The sequence below is a fragment of the Carcharodon carcharias genome, chromosome 15, assembly GCF_017639515.1.
Source record: "Carcharodon carcharias isolate sCarCar2 chromosome 15, sCarCar2.pri, whole genome shotgun sequence".
Classification (NCBI taxonomy): domain Eukaryota; kingdom Metazoa; phylum Chordata; class Chondrichthyes; order Lamniformes; family Lamnidae; genus Carcharodon; species Carcharodon carcharias.
The window spans coordinates 21929189-21951774 of record NC_054481.1 but is presented as its reverse complement, the minus strand read 5'-3'; the positions used below and the strand labels follow the sequence as shown (position 1 = coordinate 21951774).

The 22586-nt window shown below is 43.9% G+C and overlaps 1 protein-coding gene across 1 annotated transcript in view; it reads right to left on the bottom strand.

Moving 5' to 3' along the window:
- Positions 1-14468: 14468 nt before the first annotated feature.
- caskin1 (CASK interacting protein 1) overlaps positions 14469-22586 on the bottom strand; it is a 651886-nt gene continuing 643768 nt past the window's right edge. Inside the window, exon 22 of the mRNA XM_041206678.1 lies at positions 14469-19716. Coding sequence (XP_041062612.1) covers positions 19620-19716 — 97 coding nt within the window. The 3' untranslated portion in view covers positions 14469-19619. The remainder of the gene's footprint in view (positions 19717-22586) is intronic.

Below are 22586 nucleotides of genomic sequence, written 5' to 3'. Positions count from 1 at the left end.
ACCCACAGTGCTATTAGGAAGGGAGTTCCAGGATTTTGACCCAGCGACAGTGAGGGGCAATGATATATTTCTAAGTCAGGGTGGTGAGTGACTTGGTGGGGACTTCCAGGTGGTGGTGTTCCCATCTATCTGCTGCCCTTGCCCTTCTAGATGGTAGTGGTCGTGAGTTTGGAGGGTGCTGTCTAAGGAGCCTTGGTGAATTCCTGCAGTGCATCTTGTAGATGGTACATACTGCTGCTATTGTCTGTTGGTGGTAGAGGGAGTGAATGTTTGTGGATATTGTGCCAATCCAGCGGGCTGCTTTGTCCTGGCCGGTGTCAAGCCTCTTGAGTGTTGTGGGAGCTGCACTCATCCAGGCAAGGGGAGAGTATTGCATCACACTCCTGACTTGGGCTTTGTAGATGGTGGACAGGCTTTGGGAAATCAGGAGGTGAGTTAGTCATCACAGGATTCCTAACCCCTAACCACAGTATTTATATGGCTAGTCCAATTCAGGTTCTGGTCAATGGTAACCACCAGGATGTTGATAGTGGGGGATTCAGTGATGGTAATGCCATTGAATGTCAAGAGGTGATGGTTAGATTCTCTCTTGTTGGGGGTGTTCATTCCCTGGCACTTGTGTGGCACGAATGTTACTTGCCACTTGTCAGGCCAAGCCTGGATATTGTCCAGGTCTTACTGCATTTGGGAATGGACTGCTTCAGTACCTGAGGAGTCACGAATGGTGCTGAACATTGTGCAATCGTTGGTGAATGTCCCCACTTCTGGCCTTATGACGGAAGGAAGGTCATTGATGAAGTGGCTGAAGATGGTTGGGCTGAGGACACTACCCTGAGGAACTCTTGCGGTGATGTCCTGGAGCTGAGATGACTGACCTGCAACAACCACAACCATCTTCCTTTGTGCTAAGTATGACTCCAACCAGTGGAGAGTTTTCCCCTCGATTCTCAGTGATTCCAGTTTTTGCTAGGGCCCTTGATGTCACACTTGGTCGAATGTGACCTTGATGTTAAGGGCAGTCACTCTCATCTCACCTTGGGAGTTCAGTTCTTTTGTACACGTTTGAGCTAAGACTATTATGAGGTCAGGAGCTGAGTGGCCCTGGCAGAACTCAAACTGGGCATCAATGAGCAGGTTATTGCTAAGCAAGTGCTGCTTGATAGCACTATTGATGACCCCATCCATCGCTTTACTGATGATCGAGAGTAGACTGATGGGGTGGTAATTGGCCGCTTTAAATTTGTCCCTTTTTTTGTATACAGGACATACCTCGGCAATTTTCCACATAGCCGGGTAGATACCAGGGTTGTAGCAGTACTGGAACAACTTGGCTAGGGGCACAGCAAGTTCTGGAGCACAAGTGTACATTAATATTGCTGGAATATTGTCAGGGCCCATAGCCTTTGCACTATCCAGTGCCTTCAGCTGTTTTTTGATATCACATGAAGTGAATTGAATTGGCTGAAGATGGACATCTGTGATGCTGGGGACCTCTGGAGGGGGCTGAGAGGAGCTTCTAGCTGAAGATTGAAGCAAATGCTTCAGCCTTATCCTTTGCACTGATGTGCTGGGCTCCACCATCATTGAGGATGAGGATATTTAGCAAGGTGGTAGTGCCACACAACACGGAGGGTATCCTCAATGTGAAGGTGGAACTTCGACTCCATAATGACTGTGCGATGGTCACTCTTACCAATACTGTCATGGACAGATGCATCTGCGGCAGGCAGGTTGGTGAGGATGAGGTCAAGTATTTTGGGGGGGGGGGTGGTCCGTGGTAATCAGCAGGAGGTTTCCTTGCCCATGTTTGACCTGATGCCACGAAACTTCATGGGGTGGGACAGGGCATACCCTGGGATGGTGAAGGTGGTGTCTAGGACATTATCTGTCAGACTGTTGCTCGACTAGTCTGTAAGGCAGCTCTCCCAATTTTGGCACTCGCCCCCAGATGTTAATACGGAGGACTTTGCAGGGTTGACAGGCTGTTGTCATTTCCGGTGCCTAGGTTTGTAGCAGTTTGATGCAACTGGGTGCCTTACTAGGCCATTTCAGAGGGCATTTAAGAGTCAACCACATTTCTGTGGCAATGCATGTCACAGGTAGGTTAGACCAGGTAAGGATGGCAGGTTTCCTTTCCTAAAGGAAGGAAAGGACATTAGTGAACCAGATGGGTTTTTACAAGAATGATTTCATGGTCATCATTAGACTTTTAATTCCAGATTTTTATTGGATTCATCATCTGCCGTGGCAGGATTCGAATCCCAGGAATCAAATTGGGATTCAGGATTACCCTGGTTCTCTGGATTACTAGTCCAGCGACAGTACCGCTACGCCATTGCCCCTCCCCACCTCTGACGATTGTATTTCTGTAAGAAGTAAATGGTGTGCCTGTGAATCTTTTATTCATTCTACATCCATCAGCTTTTCTGAACAACTGCATCTCCTGGACATCATCAGTAATTGGCAATGTGAGTTTCCATTGAACAGAGGTAAGCAGCAGAGTCACTGGCAGGTCTTTGTTTTTCCAATCGATAGTGTCATTCTCAGACCATAAGAACTTATGTTCATGGCTCTGACTTTTCTCCTCTGCAGCTCCCTATTGGAACAGCCCCAATTCCTGCTTTGAAAAAAGGGATCTATACATTGACCTTCTTGATAACAATGTGATTTTAAAAAAATACCCCTTAAACTTATGGTCCATCTTAGAGGCTCAACATCCATAGCTAGAGTTCACTTGTTTAGCATTGTCTCACACAGCTACCCTTGGATTAAGCTGAACTCAAAATGAGACAACATTTTCTGAATCATAAAAGCCCCAGATTTGAACCCTGGCCTGTGCTGTTAACCCATTTGCGCTAGGATTGCTGTAGGCAATGTTATAATTAGCCTCTGCTTGGGAGGACAAAAATAGTCTCTCTTCTGATCACTATCCAGTCAATCCTCCAGGGTAATGTATGTCAGGTGGAATACGAATTGTGGTTTGCCATTGCCTTCTTTCTCCCCACCCCATGCCCCAACCAAATAAGAACAGAATTACCTGGGAAAATCTCAGCAGGTCTGGCAGCATCGGCGGAGAGAAAAGAGTTGACGTTTCGAGTCCTCATGACCCTTCAACAGAACTGGGTGAATCCAAGGAGAGGGGTGAAATATAAACTGGTTTAAGGGGGCGGGGGGGGGGGTGGGGTGGGGGTGGGGTGGGGGTTGGGTGGGGGGAGAGAAGTGGAGGGGGGTGCTGTGGTTGTAGGGACAAGCAAACAGTGATAGGAACAGATAAAAGATGTCACAGACAAAAGAACACAGGTGTTGAAGTTGGTGATATTATCTAAACGAATGTGCTAATTAAGAATGGATGGTAGGGCACTCAAGATACAGCTCTGGTGGGGGTGGGGGGGCATAAAAGATTTAAAAATAATAGAAATAGGTGGGAAAGGAAAAATCTATATAAATTATGGGGAAAAAACAAAAGGAAGGGGGAAGAAACAGAAGGGTGGTGGGGATGGAGGAGGGAGTTCAAGATCTAAAGTTGTTGAATTCAATATTCAGTCTGGAAGGCTGTAAAGTGCCTAGTCGGAAGATGAGGTGCTGTTCCTCCGGTTTGCGTTGGGCTTCACTGGAACAATGCAGCAAGCCAAGGACGGACATGTGGGCAAGAAAGCAGAGTGTAGTGTTAAAATGGCAATTGACAGGGAGGTTTGGGTCATTCTTGCACACAGACCGCAGGTGTTCTGCAAAGCGGTCGCCCAGTTTATGTTTGGTCTCTCCAATGTAGAGGAGACCGCATTGGGAGCAACGAATGCAGTAGACTAAGTTGGGGGAAATGCAAGTGAAATGCTGCTTCACTTGAAAGGAGTGTTTGGGCCCTTGGACGGTGAGGAGAGAAGAAGTGAAGGGGCAGGTGTTGCATCTTTTGCGTGGGCATGGGGAGGTGCCATAGGTGCGGGTTGAGGAGTAGCGGGCGATGGAGGAGTGGACCAGGGTGACCCGGAGGGAACGATCCCTAAGGAATGCCGCCGGGGGGGGGTGAAGGGAAGATGTGTTTGGTGGTGGCATCATGCTGGAGTTGGCGGAAATGGTGGAGGATGATCCTTTGAATGCGGAGGCTGGTGGGGTGATAAGTGAGGACAAGGGGGACCCTATCATGTTTCTGGGAGGGAGGAGAAGGCGTGAGGGCGGATGTGCGGGAGATGGGCCAGACACGGTTGAGGGCCCTGTCAACGACCGTGGGTGGAAAACCTTGGTTAAGGAAGAAGGAGGACATGTCAGAGGAACTGTTTTTGAAGGTAGCATCATCAGAACAGATGTGACGGAGGCGAAGGAACTGAGAGAATGGGATGGAGTCCTTACAGGAAGCGGGGTGTGAGGAGCTGTAGTCGAGGTAGCTGTGGGAGTCGGTAGGCTTGTAATGGATATTGGTGGACAGTCTATCACCAGAGATTGAGACAGAGAGGTCAAGGAAGGGAAGGGAGATGTCAGAGATGGACCACGTGAAAATGATGGAGGGGTGGAGATTGGAAGCAAAATTAATAAATTTTTCCAAGTCCCGCCGAGAGCATGAAGCAGCACCGAAGTAATCATCGATGTACCGGAGAAAGAGTTGTGGAAGGGGGCTGGAGTAGGACTGGAACAAGGAATGTTCCACATACCCCATAAAGAAACAGGCATAGCTGGGGCCCATGTGGGTACCCATAGCCACACCTTTTATTTGGAGGAAGTGAGAGGAGTTGAAGGAGAAATTGTTCAGTGTGAGAACAAGTTCAGCCAGACGGAGGAGAGTAGTGGTGGATGGGGATTGTTCAGGCCTCTGTTCGAGGAAGAAGCTAAGGGCCCTCAGACCATCCTGGTGGGGGATGGAGGTGTAGAGGGATTGGACTTCCATGGTGAAGAGGAAGCGGTTGGGGCCAGGGAACTGGAAATTGTTGATGTGATGTAAGGTGTCAGAGGAATCACGGATGTAGGTGGGAAGGGACTGGACAAGGGGAGAGAGAAAGGAGTCAAGATAACGAGAAATGAGTTCCGTGGGGCAGGACCAAACTGACACGATCGGTCTACCAGGCCAGTTCTATTTGTGGATTTTGGGTAGGAGGTAGAAGCGGGCCGTCCGAGGTTGGGCGACTATCAGGTTGGAAGCTGTGGGAGGAAGATCTCCAGAGGAGATGAGGTCAGTGACAGTCCTGGAAAGTCACTCCACCGATGCTGCCAGACCGCCTGAGTTTTTCCAGGTAATTCTGTTTTTGTTTTGGATTTACAGCATCCGCAGTTTTTTGTTTTTACCCCAACCAAATAGCCTGCTGATATTTCTACTGTCTCTCTCTTCAGCCACCATGCCCTATCAGGGCATTGGCAACCACGGACTTCCATATGTTGACCCATGGTCATGCTTGGCAAGGTACTGCAGTGGTTTGCTGTTACCTTCTGCTGGTTCTGGCTGACCAGGAGACTCTGCTTTTACTGCCTGTCATAGGCATATTGGAAGGATTTGCAGGTTGATAATCAACCTGTTTAACCACGTTATGAACTCCCCTCCCGTGGCCATCAATTCCCAGAATGGGACTCGAACACTGAGCTTCTGATACTACCCACTGCACCACAAGTCCTTATTTTCTATTGTCTATATTAATTATTTTAATAGTGTCTTTCACAACCTCAATAGTCCCAAAGTGCTTCGCAGTCAACTGTTGATGTACAGTCACGATGGTGATGTAGGGAAATGTGGCCATCAGTTTGAGCACAGACAGTAATCTGATAAATGATTATCCTGTTTTAGTGATGTTAGGTTGAGGGATAAATAGTAACCAGGTCACTGGGGAGAATTCCCCTGCTTTTCATGGAATAATGCCATGGGATCTTTTATGTCCACCCAAGAAGGCAAATGGGGACCTTTTTAAAGAATAAGGAATGAGTAAGATGCCAAAATTGGGTGCCAAACTTGGACCTGGTGTGAAAATCAGATCTTTGTCACTGTGTAGCAGAGGCAGGAGCAATATAAAAAACATTGAGAAGGTATTGACCCAGCTGTAATGTAGAGAGCAAAGCCAAGACTTAATCCCACATGAGTAAAACAGACGATCCAGTCATTATCACATTGTGGGAGTTTGCTTGGCGTAAAATGGCTGCCCTGTTTTCTACATTACACATCAAAAATACTTCTTAGGCTGTAAAGTGCTTCGGGGTGCTTATGCTTTATGAAAGCATCTTTCAAAGCAAACCTGATATTTTACAGAATAGAAGTCAATAAAAAATAACTGCAAGAAAGACTGCTCAAAATATACAATCAAATAAGATTGAATTTTTTCACTAGCTTCCAAGATCAGATCAACAGCATTCACCTCCACCCTAGCCTCCAGTTGTTCCCCCAACCTCTCCCTATAGTAAATCTTGGATTTTTCCACTCCCACAGTCACCAATTTTATTTTTTAAGCATACATATTCTTTGTCTCATTTTTCCTTTGCATCTTTGTTACCCTGATATTGTTAATTCTGCTCTGCATTTTCTTCTCTTGATCTCTCTTCCCAGCCAAGTCTCCTTTCTGAACATCTGTGTTTGCATCTCTGCAACAGCAACAAAAATTAAGGTTACACAGCTGTGACTTTGGGTGTCAAGGGACCTTAATTATAATGTGCACCCTCATCACAACATACACCCTCATCACAACACACTTTTTGGCTGGTTCCTGTATTCTGGATTATAATGTACTGGATGGGCCCTGGGCTGCTCACCGAGTTTCAATTTGGTGGTACAGAACTCAAGCATTGCTGAAAAAAAACATTTTGTCGAAGCTTTTCGTCTTGCACTCATCAGGACAATTGCAAGAATACCAATGTCAGGGGAAGCAACACCTTTATATTGTATGAGAAGAGAGTGCTGATTGATTGGCAAATGGACTCTGATTGGTAGAGATTTTGCCATGGAGAATGTACCAGTTAATGATGATTGACAGTTAACTGACGAGCATTACTTGAAATATAAATCAGGCAGCTTGATTCTGGTCAGGACAATGAACCAGCGAAAGCTATCACTTATTTTGTTTAGCTGAAACAGGCGCAATGTGTGTATGTGTTCTTTCTGTCTGCAAAGAACAGGACCCTGTGTATTAATATATATAGTTGCCAGTACACGCAAGCACGCCACACTGACTATCATAAATTGGTTGTCAGAGTAATTTCGATTTTCTGCAGTAAGTTTCAATTTTCATGTGTAAAACAAGTTGCATATGACGTAGGTAATAACAATGTGCTTGGGCAGTGAGCTCTGCAAGGCTTTGCTTTTGTTTCATCCCAATTTCTAACAGTAGTTCATGCTTATAATGTTTCTGATAAAACTTGTGGTTGGAATGAACAGCCAAGTTCAGGTATCATTCTGTTGTCCAGTGTGATACTGAGGCATGGTCCAGAATGTGTGGGCATCAGCGATGAGGCTAATATTTGTTACCCATATTTGAGAAGGCAGTGGTGAGCTGTTTTCTTGAGCTGCTGCAATCCACTGGGTGAAGGTGCTCCCGCAATGTGGTTTGGCAAGGAGTTCCAGGACTTTGACCCAGCAATGATGAAGGAATGGCTGTCATGTGTCCAAATTTGGATAGTGTGTGACTTGAGATTCATTACAACAATGACTGACTGACTGCATTTCAAAAATATTTAATTGTACCTAAAGCACTTTTGAATGTCCTGAGATGATGGAATGTTAAGCAGGAACATAGATAATTAACTGCAGTCCACAAAGGACCATAAGCACAACTATGCACACACAGGTCCCACAAGCAGTATTGAGGTAAATGATCAGTTAATCTAGATTTTTCTTTTGGTTTGAGAGAGGAATGTTGGCCAAAGTACTAAAGGTCTCTGCTTTTCTTCAAATTGTGGTGTTGGATCTTTAACATCCACCCAGGTTATAAGATGGGACCAGGATTCATCCATTCCATTTATCAGGACAGGACCCACCAACCATGTTGCACTTTCTCAGTGTTCTCAAATCAGACGGTTAAGAGCTAAAAGCCTAGAGGAGGCTTGAATCCTCACTCCTCCAATTCAGAGCTGAGTATGCAACCAAACAAATCAAGCAGAGTATTTGTGTTAATGTAGAATATTGTTGACATGAGGCATTGCAGCCCTTATAATTCCAGATTGATTTGGGCCTATAGCTGAGTAAACCTTATGGAATTGGAATAAAAATATACTCAATGATGGTGTTATAATGTTAGTATGAGTAGTACCTGCCAGGTGGCAGCATTAATAAAACTTACTATGGTAACACCCCCAGGTTCATTTGTTTTGCACAGGTATATTGTCCTTACTGAATTCCAGCTTGATAGCACTGGCAGTATTTATTTTATGAGGTTCTTGACTCAAATAGTGATCCAAAACAAAATTTTTAAACTCAGCATTTTTACCCGGACCTGCAAAATTGGGTTAGGAGAAAATCTTGGACAGGGCAAATTCAAAACAATGGCATCTTGGCCTGAATGTGTATCCTGTGATGTGTCACATGGTCTGCAAGAAACACACATTATTTTTCCAAATAAGAAGTCATGAAGCACAACAGCTCACTCGAGCATCATGAAAGAAAGGCTTTCATTTATATAGCACTTTTCCCAACCTCAAGATGTGACCAAGTGCTTTATAGCCAATGAAGTATTTCTGAAGTATAGTCATTGTTGTGGGAATCGAAGCAATCAATTTGCACACAGCAAGCTCCCACAAATACTTTTGTGATAATGACCTGATCTGGTTTAGTGATGCTGGCTGAGGGATAAATATTGAACAGGACTCTGGGGAGAATATTGTAATATGCCTTAAAGTGATGGAACACTACAATCCCTTAAAGGGAAGTGTGTCATGTGATAAGAACATGTGAATTAGGTGCAGGAGTAGGCCATTCAGCCCTTCGAGTCTGCTCTGCCTTTCAATAAGATCATGGCTAATCTGATTGTAACCTCAACCCCACATTCCTGCCTACCCCCGATAACCTTTCAGCCCCTTGTTAATCTTTCTAGCTTTGGCTTATAAAAATATTCAAAGACTTTGCCTACATCACCTTTTGAGAAAGAGGGCTTCAGAGTCACTGCCCTCTGAGAAAAAATTTCTCCTCATCTCTCACCTTAAACAAGCGACTCCTTATTTTAAACAGCTATCCCTAGTTCTAGATTCTTGCACAAGAGGAAACACCTTGACAAGACCCCTCAGGATCTTAAAGGCTTCAATCAAGTCACCTCTTACTCTTCTAAACTCCAGCAGATACAAGCCTAGTCTGTCCAACCTTTCCTCATAAAACAACCCACCCATTCCTGGTATTGGTCTAGTGCAGAAGAGGCCCTTTGGCCCATCGAGTCTGCACCGACATGTGAGAAACACCTGACCTATCTACCTAATCCTATTTACCAGCACTTGGCCCATAGCCTTGAATGTTATGATGTGCCAAGTGTTCATCCAGGCACTTCTTAAAGGATGTGAGGCAACCCAATTCCACCAACCTCTCAGGCAGCGCATTCCAGACCGTCACCACCCTCTGGGTAAAAAAAGTTTTTCCTCAGATCCCCCCCTAAACCTCCTGCCCCTCACCTTGAACTAGCTGCTCCCTATCCACCCTGTCCATGCCCCTCATAATCTTGTACACCTCAATCAGGTCGCCCCTTAGTCTTCTCTGCCCCAACGAAAACAACCCAAGTCTATCCAACCTCTCTTTATAAATTAAATGTTTCATCCCAGGCAACATCCTGGTGAATCTCCTTTGCACTCCCTCCAGTGCAATCACATCCTTCCTATAATGTGGTGACCAGAACTGCACACAATACTCCAGCTGTGGCCTCACCAAGGTTCTATACAATTCCAACATGACCTCTCTACTTTTGTAATCCATGTCTTGATTGATAAAGGCAAGTATCCCATATGCCTTTTTCACCACCCCACTAACATGCCCCTCCACTTTCAGAGATCTATGGACACACACGCCAAGGTCCCTTTGTTCCTCAGAACTTCCGAGTGTCATGCTGTTCATTGAATACTTCCTTGTCAAATTACTCCTTCCAAGGTGTATCACCTCTCACTTTTCAGGGTTAAATTCCATTTGGCCATTTGACCATCCCGTTTATACCTTCCTGTAGCCCAAGACACTCAACCTCACTGTTAACCACCTGGCCAATCTTTGTGTCATCCGCAAATGTATTAATCCTACCACCCACATAGTCATCTATGTTGTTTATATAAATGACGAATAATAGGGGACCCCACACAGATCCCTGTGGTACGCCACTGGACACTGGCTTGCAGTCACTAAAGCATCCTCCTGTCATCACCCTCTGTCTCCTACAACTAAGTCAATTTTGAATCCACCTTATCAAATTACCCTGTATCCAATGTGCATTTGCCCTCTTTATAAGTCTCCCATGTGGGACCTTGTCAAAGTCTTTGCTGAAATCCATATAAACTACATCAACTGCACTACCTTCATCTACACATCTGATCAGCTCCTCAAAAAATTCAATCAAATTTGTTAGGTGTGACCTCCCTCTGACAAAGCCATGCTGACTATCCCTGATCAAACCTTGCCTCTCCAAGTGGAGATAGATTCTCTCCTTCAGAATTTTCTCCAATAGTTTCCCTACCACTGACGTGAGACTCACTGGCCTGTAGCTCCCTGGCTTAGTTCTACAACCTTTCTTAAATAGCGGAACCACATTAGCTGTTCTCTGGTCCTCTGGCACCTCCCCCGTGGCCAGAGAGGAATTAAAAATTTGGGTCAGAGCCCCTGCGATCTCCTCCCTTGCCTCCCTCAGCAGTCTGGGACACAAATCATCTGGACCTTCTCTGAACTGCTTCTAATGTATTTACATCTTTCCTTAAATAGGGAGACCAATACTGTACACAATACTGCAGATGTGGTCTCACCAGTGCCCTGTACAACTGAAGCATAACCTCCATGCTTTTGTAATCAGTTCCCCTCATACTAAATGAAAGCATCCTACTAGCTTTCCTAATTACTTGCTGTGCCTACCTTTTGTGATTCATGCACCAGGACATTAGATCCACTTGACACTAGATCCAGCCTCATGTTTCATTTCACCCTGGAGCAGAACACAGGCACACAGCCCTGCGGCTCTGATATCCTTAAGCCTTCTATCCATGTGTATTGTTCGCATGTGTCTGTTCTTCGTAAATGAACCCACAATGTGTTCGCACAATCCTTTGTGAGTGATAGGTGCCTTCATGTTGTCATAACACGCACAGCATGGTATGCAGCAGAGGTTCCTTCTCAATGACATAGTGCTCAGTGTGGCAATCCTTCCAGACAGTGCCACGGAATCTCTTCCGTCCAGCTGAGAAAGCAGATGGGGCCTCAATTTAACGTTTCGTTCAAAAGACCTCCAACACCGTGGCACTCCCTCAGTCAGCCTCGATTCCAGTGCTCGGGTGTTTGGGGTGAAAACCATTTAAACCAAAAGGCGAAATTGGCTGATACCAAATCACCTAAGCTTGCCAACCCTCCAGGGACGCCTTGGGCTCCCCAGGAGTTAATCTCTAGGACACAACTGTGAGCAACTCAAGGAAATAAATTACAGGAGCATTAAATTTAAAAATTGTGCTTTTAAAAGAACATTTATTTGAACACTCTTGCTTATTAGTTACCAAAACATTAGGCAGGGTTTTTTTTTAAAAAAAAAGGTGATTTGACTGCATCAAGAAACATCCAATTGAGAATGAAGAGTTTGTTCACTTTCGGGGCACAGGGAGGGGAGGCATGTTGGGGACAAAGTATGGCAGTGGGGGGAAGTTGGAGACGGGAGGATATGTGATGATGCCACCTGAACATTTCCAACCAGATTAGGCATCTTTATGATGTACCTGATTTTCTCTGCCACTGAAGTCAATGGAAAACAATATCCAATTGAGTGTCAGATGGGCTGCCAATTCATTATCAGCCCCTTTCATGCTACTGATGTGAACCCCTGCCCCCATCATCTGAGGGACAGCCAGCAACAGTGTACGAGCACCAATAGGACAGCAAACTGTAGGGGCCAATAACATAGAATTGACAGCAATCTTCAGGGAACAATGGTGTAGGACCGATGTTGAGCAACAGGTATGTCAATTGCATCAGGCAAGCTGGAGTTCACAGGTTAAATCTGGATGAAGGAGGCTTAAATGTTTCCCAGGCGTTTATCTCCACTACATTATCTGGAATTCCATTCCATAGATTGATCTCTCTGTGTGAAGAAGAACTTCACTGATCACTCATGCTTGCTTTCAAACCCCTCCATGTCATCAGCCCTCCCAATCTCTATCACCGCCTCCAGTTCTACAACATGTCTGCATTCCTCCAATGCTGCCCTCTTGTGGGATGCTCCTTTTTTTACTCAATCAGCAGCCATACCTTCAGCTGCCTGAGCTCTGGAATTCCTTCCCTTTGATGCCTCTCTACATCCCTCTTCTTTAAGATTCTGCCTAAAACCCATCCCCTTTTGAAAAAGTTTTGGTCACCTGATATCTCCTTAGGCGCCTGGGATGGGGGAGTGGGGGGAGTGCAGAATTTTGTTTGATAGTATTCCATTGAAGCACCTTGGGATATTTTACTGTGTTAAGTTGCAATATAAATGCAAGTTGTTGTTGTTGATACTAGTTCTAAATTTACCATTTACCACTCTGAACCTGTGCCTTCCTGCCTGATTCCCAGATCTAATTTAAACTAATATTCTGGTTTCACCTTTTCCATGTCGGTAACCAGCTTCCACGTTTCTATATAATCACCTGTCAGATGTCTCCTTTCCAGGTGAAAATATCTCTCATGTGTCCTCATAACCCTTGACATCAGGGATTAACCCTCATGGCTCTTATCAAGTGCTTATCGAATGTCTCCTTTGTTTCTTGGCAACTAGAATGGACATAGTACTCGAGGTGCAATCTGAGCAATGCTCTGTACATTCTGATCATTTACTCTAATGTTTTCGCTCCTGTAGTTCAACCTTCTCTTCACTTTGTTGATAGCTGCTCTGCATTGGGCAAACATTTTGATCATCAAGCCTGCTAAGATTTCCAACTTCATTCTTAACTATCTCTGTATCATTCATGGAGTTGTGCATGGCACCCATCTTTCCTCCAATTTTCCACTTGCCTACATTCAACTTCATCAGCCATTATTCTGCCCACTTATGTATTTTGTCAAGCTTATTCCACCATTTCTGAGCTGCCATTGATGCTAGCTGCAATTTGCATTGCGATTCTGACTCCAGGTCATTGATGCCAATTGGAAATTGCCGAACCCTAGGGTATGCAGTTCGATACTTCCTCTTGCCTCAATATGATACCTCCAACAAGCACCCATTGTTTACAATCCTTCAGCCAATTTCTTAGCCATTCCAGACATTGACCCTGAATCTTCTGAAGATCTGAGTTTAACAAAAAGTCTTTCATGGTGAACTTTGTCAAATGTTATTTTGGAATTTATACCATTGCCCCAGGCCTTCTCAGAGTCTGTTTGGGAGGTCACTTCCTCAAAAGAATTCAAACAGGTTGGCCCAGGCAGGATCTCCCCATTCAGACGTCGGGCTGATCGCTGTTGACTAGGTTACTGCTGTACAGATAACCCCTTAATTAGTACATTGTTGGGTTGGAGATATCCCTTGTATTGTTTTATGAATGCAATGCACAGCACTACATTGTGTTTGTTCCAATTAACATGGAAGCTTGCAGTAAAGATGGAAGCCATCTGTGCCAGCTCTTTCAAAAAAACTATCGAATGAACCCACTCCCATAGCCTTGCAATTTTCTCCCCTTGAAGAATTTATCCAATTACCTTTTAAAAATTATGATTGAATCTGCTTTCACCATCCATCCAGGCAGTACATTCCAGATCAGAACTCGCTGCATAAAAGAATTCACCACATGTCACTTCTAGTTCCTTTGCCAGTGACCTTAAATCTGTGGTCCTCAAGTTACCGACCTGCCTGCTAGCAGAAACAGTTTCTCCTTATTGTCCGTCATGGCTCGGTTGGTAGCACTCTCACCTCTGGGTCAAAAGGTTATGGATTCAAGTCCGCTGACTTGAACACCAAAATCTAGCCTTACATTACAGTGCAGTGCTGAGGGAGTGTTGCACTGTCAGCGGTGCCATCCTTTCGATGAGATGCTAAATCTTGTCTGCCCTCTTGAGGTGAATGTAAGTGACCTGATGGCATCTTTTTTAAAAAGAAAGGGCTGGGAGTTCTCCCCAGTGACTTGGCCAACATTTATTCTTCAATCAAGATCACAAAAACGGATCATCTGATCATTATCTCATTGCTGTTTGTGGGAGCTTTCTGCATGCAAATTGTCTGCCTGATTTCCTACATTACAGCTTTGACTAAATGTCAAAAAGTAGCTCACTAGCGTAAAGTGCTTTGAGATGACCTGTGCCCATAAAAGGTGCTATATACATGCAAGCCTTTCTTCCGTTAAGGGTAAGTTATTAAAGATTAAAATAAAGGGAAAAATAGGCAAAATAACTTTTTTTTAACATTTATTTAGAGCCAATGGCAGTAAATGCAATCAGTCAAGCACAACACTGCCACATGCCTGTCATGTTGGTTATGATACAGTCATTGGCAGAGTTCAACAGGACATACACATTTTGCAGCCTGACACTGGAGGATTTCCACTGAAAACGTAGTCCCTTTTTTTTCAAAGATAAAAATAAACTGGCTTCCCAGAATACATTAAGTGGACAATTTTCTCTTCTTCCAACTCTCTGTAAGATCGAAGTTGCTTCTTGTAGATAAAACTGACAAGAAATGGAATCCTCTTCGAACAGCACAACACACCTAACAACATTAATCACTTTCAATAGAGCACAGAATAGCATGAAGCGTCAAGATGCATAGCTTTACATAATGAAAATACAATACGGTTTCATAACTTAATAAAAATATAACAGTCGTACAATTTTTTTTATGGGCTTTCTAAATTTTTTGTTTTTTTACAATTTACATCGGTTATTTTTCAGGCTTTGAAGAAATTTCAAAACTGTGACAAACACACTGGGTCATTGGACACGATATAAGACAATTAATAGCTCAAATCCGAGAATTACAATTGACACTTTTTTTTTTCAAACCACAGGCAGATAGATGCATTCATTGTAATTCAGGCGTTAAACCAGACTCTATACACGGTTTGTACAGTTGATATTACAACAGGCGTGTTCCTCCCCAACACACATACAAGTGAAACTGAAAATAAAACTTAATGTCATAAAACAATTGACAAAAGAAATCTTCAACTTAAACAAGGCACGTCATTGTTCATTTTTTAAAAAAATGCATACAATGCTTTTGCTTCAACATTGAAAACACCAAAGGAAATAAAATCAACAAAATTAAAATGATAATCTAAAAACATCATTTATATATATCTTATTTAAAAATGGCTTCAAAATAAAGTAGAATTTTACAGGAGTCTTCAGCTTGTGCTAGAGTAAGTCACCTTAATATATAATTTAATATAGAATTTTGGGTCAGTAAAATCTCTCATCTGTGAATAGGATCATTCGCAAATATTTTAAACATTTTCTGTTTCTTTCTAAAAGGATGATGTGGATTAGATTTCCATTTATGGGAAATTCCAATGCTTCACTTCATAAATAACATTAAGTACGCCTTCACTTGTTTGTCTTCATGGTAATGAATTTCTATTTCTGCAATGACCTAAACCTGCCACAGGGAGGCAGAAGATGCACATCTGGAATTGCTTAACTGGCTGAGCTTCTTTAAGCTTCCAAAATAGCCTAACCAATAAAGCTGGTGTAATTAGAACGTGTGCAAAAGCCCTTCAGGATCCTTGAGCTTACAACCAAACCAGGGAATTTAAGTAAGTGTGTGTGTGTGTGCATAAATGTTCTGTTTGTTCTTAACCCTTTAAAAGGTGGAGAATAGCAATAACAGAGAGTATTGTTCTGCCATGCCGTTTGCATCCTGCATAGTGTCAATCCTGAGCCTCTCAGTTTAAAAACAGGCCAGACAACATGTTTAGTACAGTTTAGTATCGTGGTTGTATGGCAAAGATCCAGGAATAATTTGCTGACCTTAACTACTATGATGAAAATGGAGTTAAACTTAGGGTGCCCCAACTGGATGTGCCCTTAATGCAACCACACAAAACCAAGGCAGTTGTGGATGCTCGGTGCGCAAATGCAAAATTAAAATCGCTCCAGTGTGCGATTGTTGTCACCTAGAACAGGTCATGGAACACCTAATGACTCAACACATCCCAGCGATAAACTCAGCCACTCCCGACACAATTATCTGGCTTAACCACCTGAATGTAAAATTATAGTTGTTGCTCTACATCTACATCAGCCATAAGAAAGAAGAAGGCGACTATACGACAAGTCTTGTGTGTCTCCATTTTTAACTTGCTATATTGCAGACGAGGACAATTGAGCAGGTACCAGCACACACAGGAATGAAATCAGAACAAGGGGAAGATGGAGATAGGCTATCTGGTTTGGGTTTCATTTCACTTTCCTGTGAGTCAGCATGCCTTTGTTACTACAGTTTTGGAGACAAGTGATTCTAACTAAAGACATCTCACTAGAAAAACCTACAGTATTTGGCCTGACAGTAGACAAAAGGATATTATGTCAGTGTATAAAATGCTTGATGGTTTCCAGGTCCTTAAAACATTGAATTGTTTGAATTGTGTGAATGAGGGGCTCTTGGTAGAAATAAACTACAAAAAAAAAGACACAAGCACCTTTCAAAGATGGGCCAATCTATGTCAACATATTGAGATGACCTGGTGAATGGTCAGAAGCATTAACTAACAGCTTCAAAATCACAGTGCACATAAAGCACAGGATTTGAATTCACCAAAAACAACCAAGCAATTAACCATTTTTTTCCCCGTTTAGTGCTTTTTACTCTGCTGAGGGAAAATGGGTGAGCTCTGCTCATCTTTGCTTTGGCAAAACTAAAACCATTACCTTAGGCAATTCAGCTTCTCTGGCAGTGACTGAGCTTGCAAACCTCTCCCGGTTTCAACTACTTAAGGATAATCTGCCTTACTAGGAAATGAGCCCCATGAATCTCAATCAGGTTTAAAGGAAGCAGCAACATTTGACACCGATAGCATGAGAATTAAACAAACCGGTCCGCAGTACTTAGGACACAGAATCAATGTCCATCCATTCCATAGCTCCCTATAAAGTAAGTTTTCCCGGTGCAGAATCTCACTCAGGTGGAGTACTCGATGCTGACACTCCCAGTGCAGTATGAGGGGGGGTGCTGCATTGTCAGCAATGATGTGTTCCAGATAAGAAGTTAAACTAACGCCTCATCTGCCCACTGAGGTGGATGTTAAAGATCCGATGGCACCGTTCACTGAAGAGCTGGAGAGTTCTCCTTATATCCCAAACAATATTTATCTCTCAATCCATCACTAAACCAGATTGACTGGTCATTTATCACCATGCACCATCCTTGGCTCAGTGGGTGTTGCTCTGGCCTCTAAGTCAAGTCCCACTCCAAAGATTTGAAGATTTCAGCTGTACTGTCTTTGTGATGAGATGTTAAACCACGGTGCAAGGTGCTGTCTGCCCTCTCATGTGAATATAAAAGAGCCCAAGGCATTATTTTGAGGGGTGTTCTCCCTGGTGCCCTGACCAATACGTCTCCTTCATCCAACCATTAAAAAGAGGTGATCTGGTAATTTGTCTCATTGTGGTTTGTGGGAGCTTGCTGTGTGCAAATATGGCAGCCACATTTCCGACATTACACCAGTGACTACATTTCAAATATACTTAAATGCCTGTAAAGCACTTTGGGATGGCCTGAGATTGTGCAAAACACTATATAAGTGCAACCTCTATCTTTCTTAAAGTTATGCTGCTTACTGAGCATGTAACAAGATCCACAGCAATAAAATCATTTGGAATTAAAACTGCTCCCTTACAACCTGCACCTTTACAGCATTTACAAGCATATTTTAGGCGTGTGACAAAATATGCAAGAGGATGAAATTCAGGATTATTCATTTTTAAACTCGACAAAATCATGTGCAAAAAAACCCACCGATAATTACAAAGGATTTCACTAATTATTAGAGTGAATGGAAATTACCACATTCCAACTGAATGAAGCTCAGCAACATTTCGCCCCCCAATGAACAATTTCATTCAAAATATATTGATAGATGTTGGCGTCATTCAACCCAACTTTATGCACCTCAATCCCCCTTTCATAAGGACGTGGCAAAAGGTTTGACTGACATTTTGTCAATCCTTGTTCTTTGTCACTGAAAGTTAGTTTTCAATGTCTCTGTTTCTTTTTCATGTGTAGCTTAAATCAAATTATTTTTCGATTGCAATGAGCTGAGTTGAGAATATTATATTTTATATTCACTTTTGAATTTGTTTTATCCTCTCTCCCTCCCAAACAAAACATTAAGTTCCAATTAAATAACATGATAGATAGGCAGTGAATTATTACTCATTTCAATGCTGTTGTTTTAGATTATTGCACCTTGCTTTGTGATCTTCGTCCTTCCCTGAAGATGCTGACTCACTGGTCGTTGTTCAAAAGTCCTCCGGCACCCATTCAACTGGTCATTCTTCAATTGGGAATCTGGACAGTGAATAGCAGCAGTCTGTTCCACTGCAACAGGCATTACTGTTAACCATAATTATTCCCTCAGGGGTGCTAGATGGACAGTTTCCAACAGGAGTCACTGGGTAGTGATCAGGAGCAGGAAACCTGACTGAATAGTACTCTTACCCAGCCCTGCCCTTATTCCTGAGTCAATTGCGTGTTGCATTTACCCACTAAATCATACAGTGGCTCACTCCCTCTGTGAAACTGTCAACTGCTGATTCCTCCTTGACCAGTTGAGTGTCGTTATAGAAGCATCGTTCCTTCCTCTAGCCCCTCAAGTACCGCAGTATCACCTGTGCCAGTTCTGACGATAAGACATTGACTTGAAACGTTAACACGGTTTCTCTCTCCACGGATGCTGAGCATTTCCAGCAATTTTCTGTTTCTAATCTCTGTATCACCTCTGACTGACAGAATTACTAATACTATTAAACAGAAAGCAACATAAAACAGCCCATCCCAAATCCCAATAGCCACTGTGATTATCATTGCAACCAGGGGGGGATAAAAAAAGCTTGAAATTTAGTGTCACAATTAAACCATGTCCTTATGCACAATTTCCATCATCTGTGATGAATGTTTACAAACCTATCTTATTTCTCATGCTTACAGTGTACATATACATCTCACATTAACACCTTTTTTAAAAAAAAAATATTCTAAGAGTTTAAACACCCTCCCGTTTGCAAGATCTCGGATCTATATTATAACAATTCAACCTCGCATCATCTCTGTCTGCTGCAGATCCCAAATCATTAGCCTTTTGTTATTGTTTTGGTTGAAAGATGGTGTCGGTAAATTCAATCCAGCAGATCTTCGTACAACAAGATCCTGAGGTAATCTAATTGGGATTTTTTTTGTGTGTTTGTTTTTCCTTCAATTGTGCAAACCGAAAAAACAAATGGGTTCATGGAGGGAAATTGTGTCCGAGACTGGTCTGGATAGGATTTTAAAGATCACTGTGCCCACTTTGAGTCCTGAGGTTTTCTTGCCGTTAATGCTTCTCCTTCATTCTAACATGGCATCCAGTTGGTCAGCCAAGTCATCAAACATACTGCCAATGTCATCTAGAATGCTGCCTGTGCTCTTTACTTCAGATGTAGCCCTGTGGAGAGAAAGGCCAATACACTTCATCTGTATGAGCAATTGAAAAACGGAAAGCCTATTTATCAAGGCAGTCAAACCCTGGAGATACACTCTGCCTCAGTTATTAATTCTAAGTTTATAAATTTACTCCCCTTTAGAGTCTTTCGAAAAGCCAGCAAACATTTTTAGGGGGGCCTTTTTCTGTCATTAAGTTACAACACCATAATCCTTCCTCTTTTCTTCGAAAAACAAATGCTTTCCTTATCAGCGGGACTAGGCCTCTCTTTCCTCACTTGCCTCCCCTACCCCTGCCCCCCACTCCCTTCTTCTCCCTATGCACCCTCCCCACACGCCGCCTCCCCCCACCACCCCCCACCCCATCCCCATCTCCTGATTCCTTGCTGCAGCATGGTTGTATGGCATTGAATGCCATCCAATACCTTGCTCATTGGTCTCTGAACCTTGACAGTGTGTTATTCAATCCTGGCAGTCACTAGAGAGGAGGTCAAGTCATTTCGCTGTTCCAAACAAGTCACTGGATAGGAGCATGAACCCTTCATTCACTCCACTCCTCAAGCCGTTAGAGTTGAGGTCAATCACAGAGGCCTTACCATCAGCAACTCAATGCAAAGCTAAACATCGAACCTGGGTCCATCCTGGTTTACATTGCTTTGTTACCCATGCGATAGTTCATTGAACAGCCACTATCTCCCCATCATAACTGAATTCTGGCTTCTTGCACATCCCCAATTTTCATCGCCCCCCCCCAATAGCAGCCGTGCCCCAAGCTCTCGAATTCCTCCCTAAGCTCCTCTGTCTCTCCCTCACCTTCTTTAAGATGCTCCTTAAAACTTAACCTCTTGGACCAGGCCTTAGGCCATCTTCCCTAACATCCCCTTTTTGTGGCGCTGGCTGTCAAATTTTGTTTGCCAACGCTCCTGTTAAGTGCCTGAAGATATTTTACTTTATTAATGGCATTATATACATGTAAGTTGTTGTTGTACCAGTGTATGCCAGTGTTGGGCTAGATTTTCTATCGGAAGCTCTCTACCACCCACCTGTGTGAAACCATCAAGAAGTCCAATTTTCCTCAGTGCATCTTCTCTGCATATGTACAGTGGAAGGAATCCTCATTAGGGAGGAGATGGGAGATTGTCCAGCCAGTTGGCCAAGGATTTTGCGGAATCCTCCCTCCTCCCTGTTTTCCCTGTGTCTCCCTCTGCTAGTTTTCCAGCAATCAACTCAAGGAAGATCTGCTTTAGCTTCTGCAAGTTTGGTCTCTTTTCTCTTGGAAAGAGGGGGCTGAGGGGTTGCTTTAAAGATTGAGATCTTTAAAATTATGAAAGGTTTTGGTGGGGTAGACACAGAGAGAATATTTCCACTTGTGAGGAAGGGCAAAACTAGAGGCTGTCAAGATAGTCACCAAGAAATCCAATAATGAGTTCAGGAGAAACTTCTTTACCCACAGAGAGGTGAGAATGTGGAACCTGTTACCACAAGGAATGGTTGAAATGAATGGCATAGAAGCTTTTAAAAGGAATTTAGATAAACAGATGAGGGAGGAGGGAATATAGGCTTGCTGGATAGAAATGGATGAGGAGAGGCTAGTGAAGGCTTGAACGGAACATAAATGCCAGGATGGTCTGCATCTATGTTGTATGTCCTCTTTAAGATAGAAAAGAGCATCTCTCCCGTTGAACTAACTTTTGTACTCCAGCTTCTCCTAATGTCTACTTTACTATTTCCAATAATTATGCTCCAAATTATGTGAAAGCAAGGACTTTTTGTGAGGGAAACAGCCAGCACAGACTCGCTGGCCTCCTTCTGTGCTGCACTGCTCTATGACTCTATTATCAGTGATGCAGGAAGGAACACTCTTCCACCTTTTGAACCCAGTTTCAATGCCAAGCACATCCAGATTGTGAATGGTACAGGCAGGATGTCGAGTAAATCTCTCTCTACTTTCCTTCAACAATGTTTCCTCACCCCCAACTTCAGAATACTGCATTTGTGCAGCTTATTTTGCGTCTCTCCATTTACACCAACCATACTTGCAGCTTTACTGGGCAGAAACTTGTGCCCTCCCCTTGTGGTGACTTCGGTGGTGGAAGGGCATTTAATCGGGCAGGAGGGTGGCAGATGGGGACCTCGTCACCTTCCTGCTTCCACCGCGATTAAGTCTGTAGTGGGACCAATTAATGCCCACTTAAGGGTCTCACCTGATAACTGGTATTCACCCAGCAGCGGGTGGGTGTCTCGCCATGACGGGGTAATGATAGGCAAACCTGTGTGGGGTTGTTTGCAGGCTCCCCGGGGTTCCTTGTTCAAAGGCACTCAGTGCCTAGTGGAGGGACCCAGAACTGGGAGGGGGGTCCTGCTGAGTGCCACCCACTACCCTGCTGACCTCCCTTGACCCCCACACCATGACTCCTCTCCTGCCATCACTCATCTCTGGCCTGGGGTTCAGGGATAATCTGAGACCTTGGGTGGGTGTCATACCAGCAGCAGCCACCCACTATAGCTGCCAGCCTCTGATTGGCCGGCAGCTCTCGGTGCTCTCAGTGGACAGAGCTTTTGCCACCACCCACACCCCCCCACCAACACACACACACACAATCAGGTCCTTGATCACGGGGGAAGCCCATCGCTGGCCTGTTAGATGCCTCAGTGGAGCCTTCCCAGGTGACAGAGGGCTCTAGTCAGCTTCCAGCTCGTGGCTAAGACCCCACCCTCCACCTCCACCTACCTTGCCCCGCCCAACCCCACCATCACCTACATAAGATTCTGTCCCCTGAATGAGAGCTCAGATTTTGTACTAAATAATGTGCAGTCTGGTGCTGTAGTTGCTAAACAATGATCCTGCCCAGAGCGTTTCCACATAGGATCCTT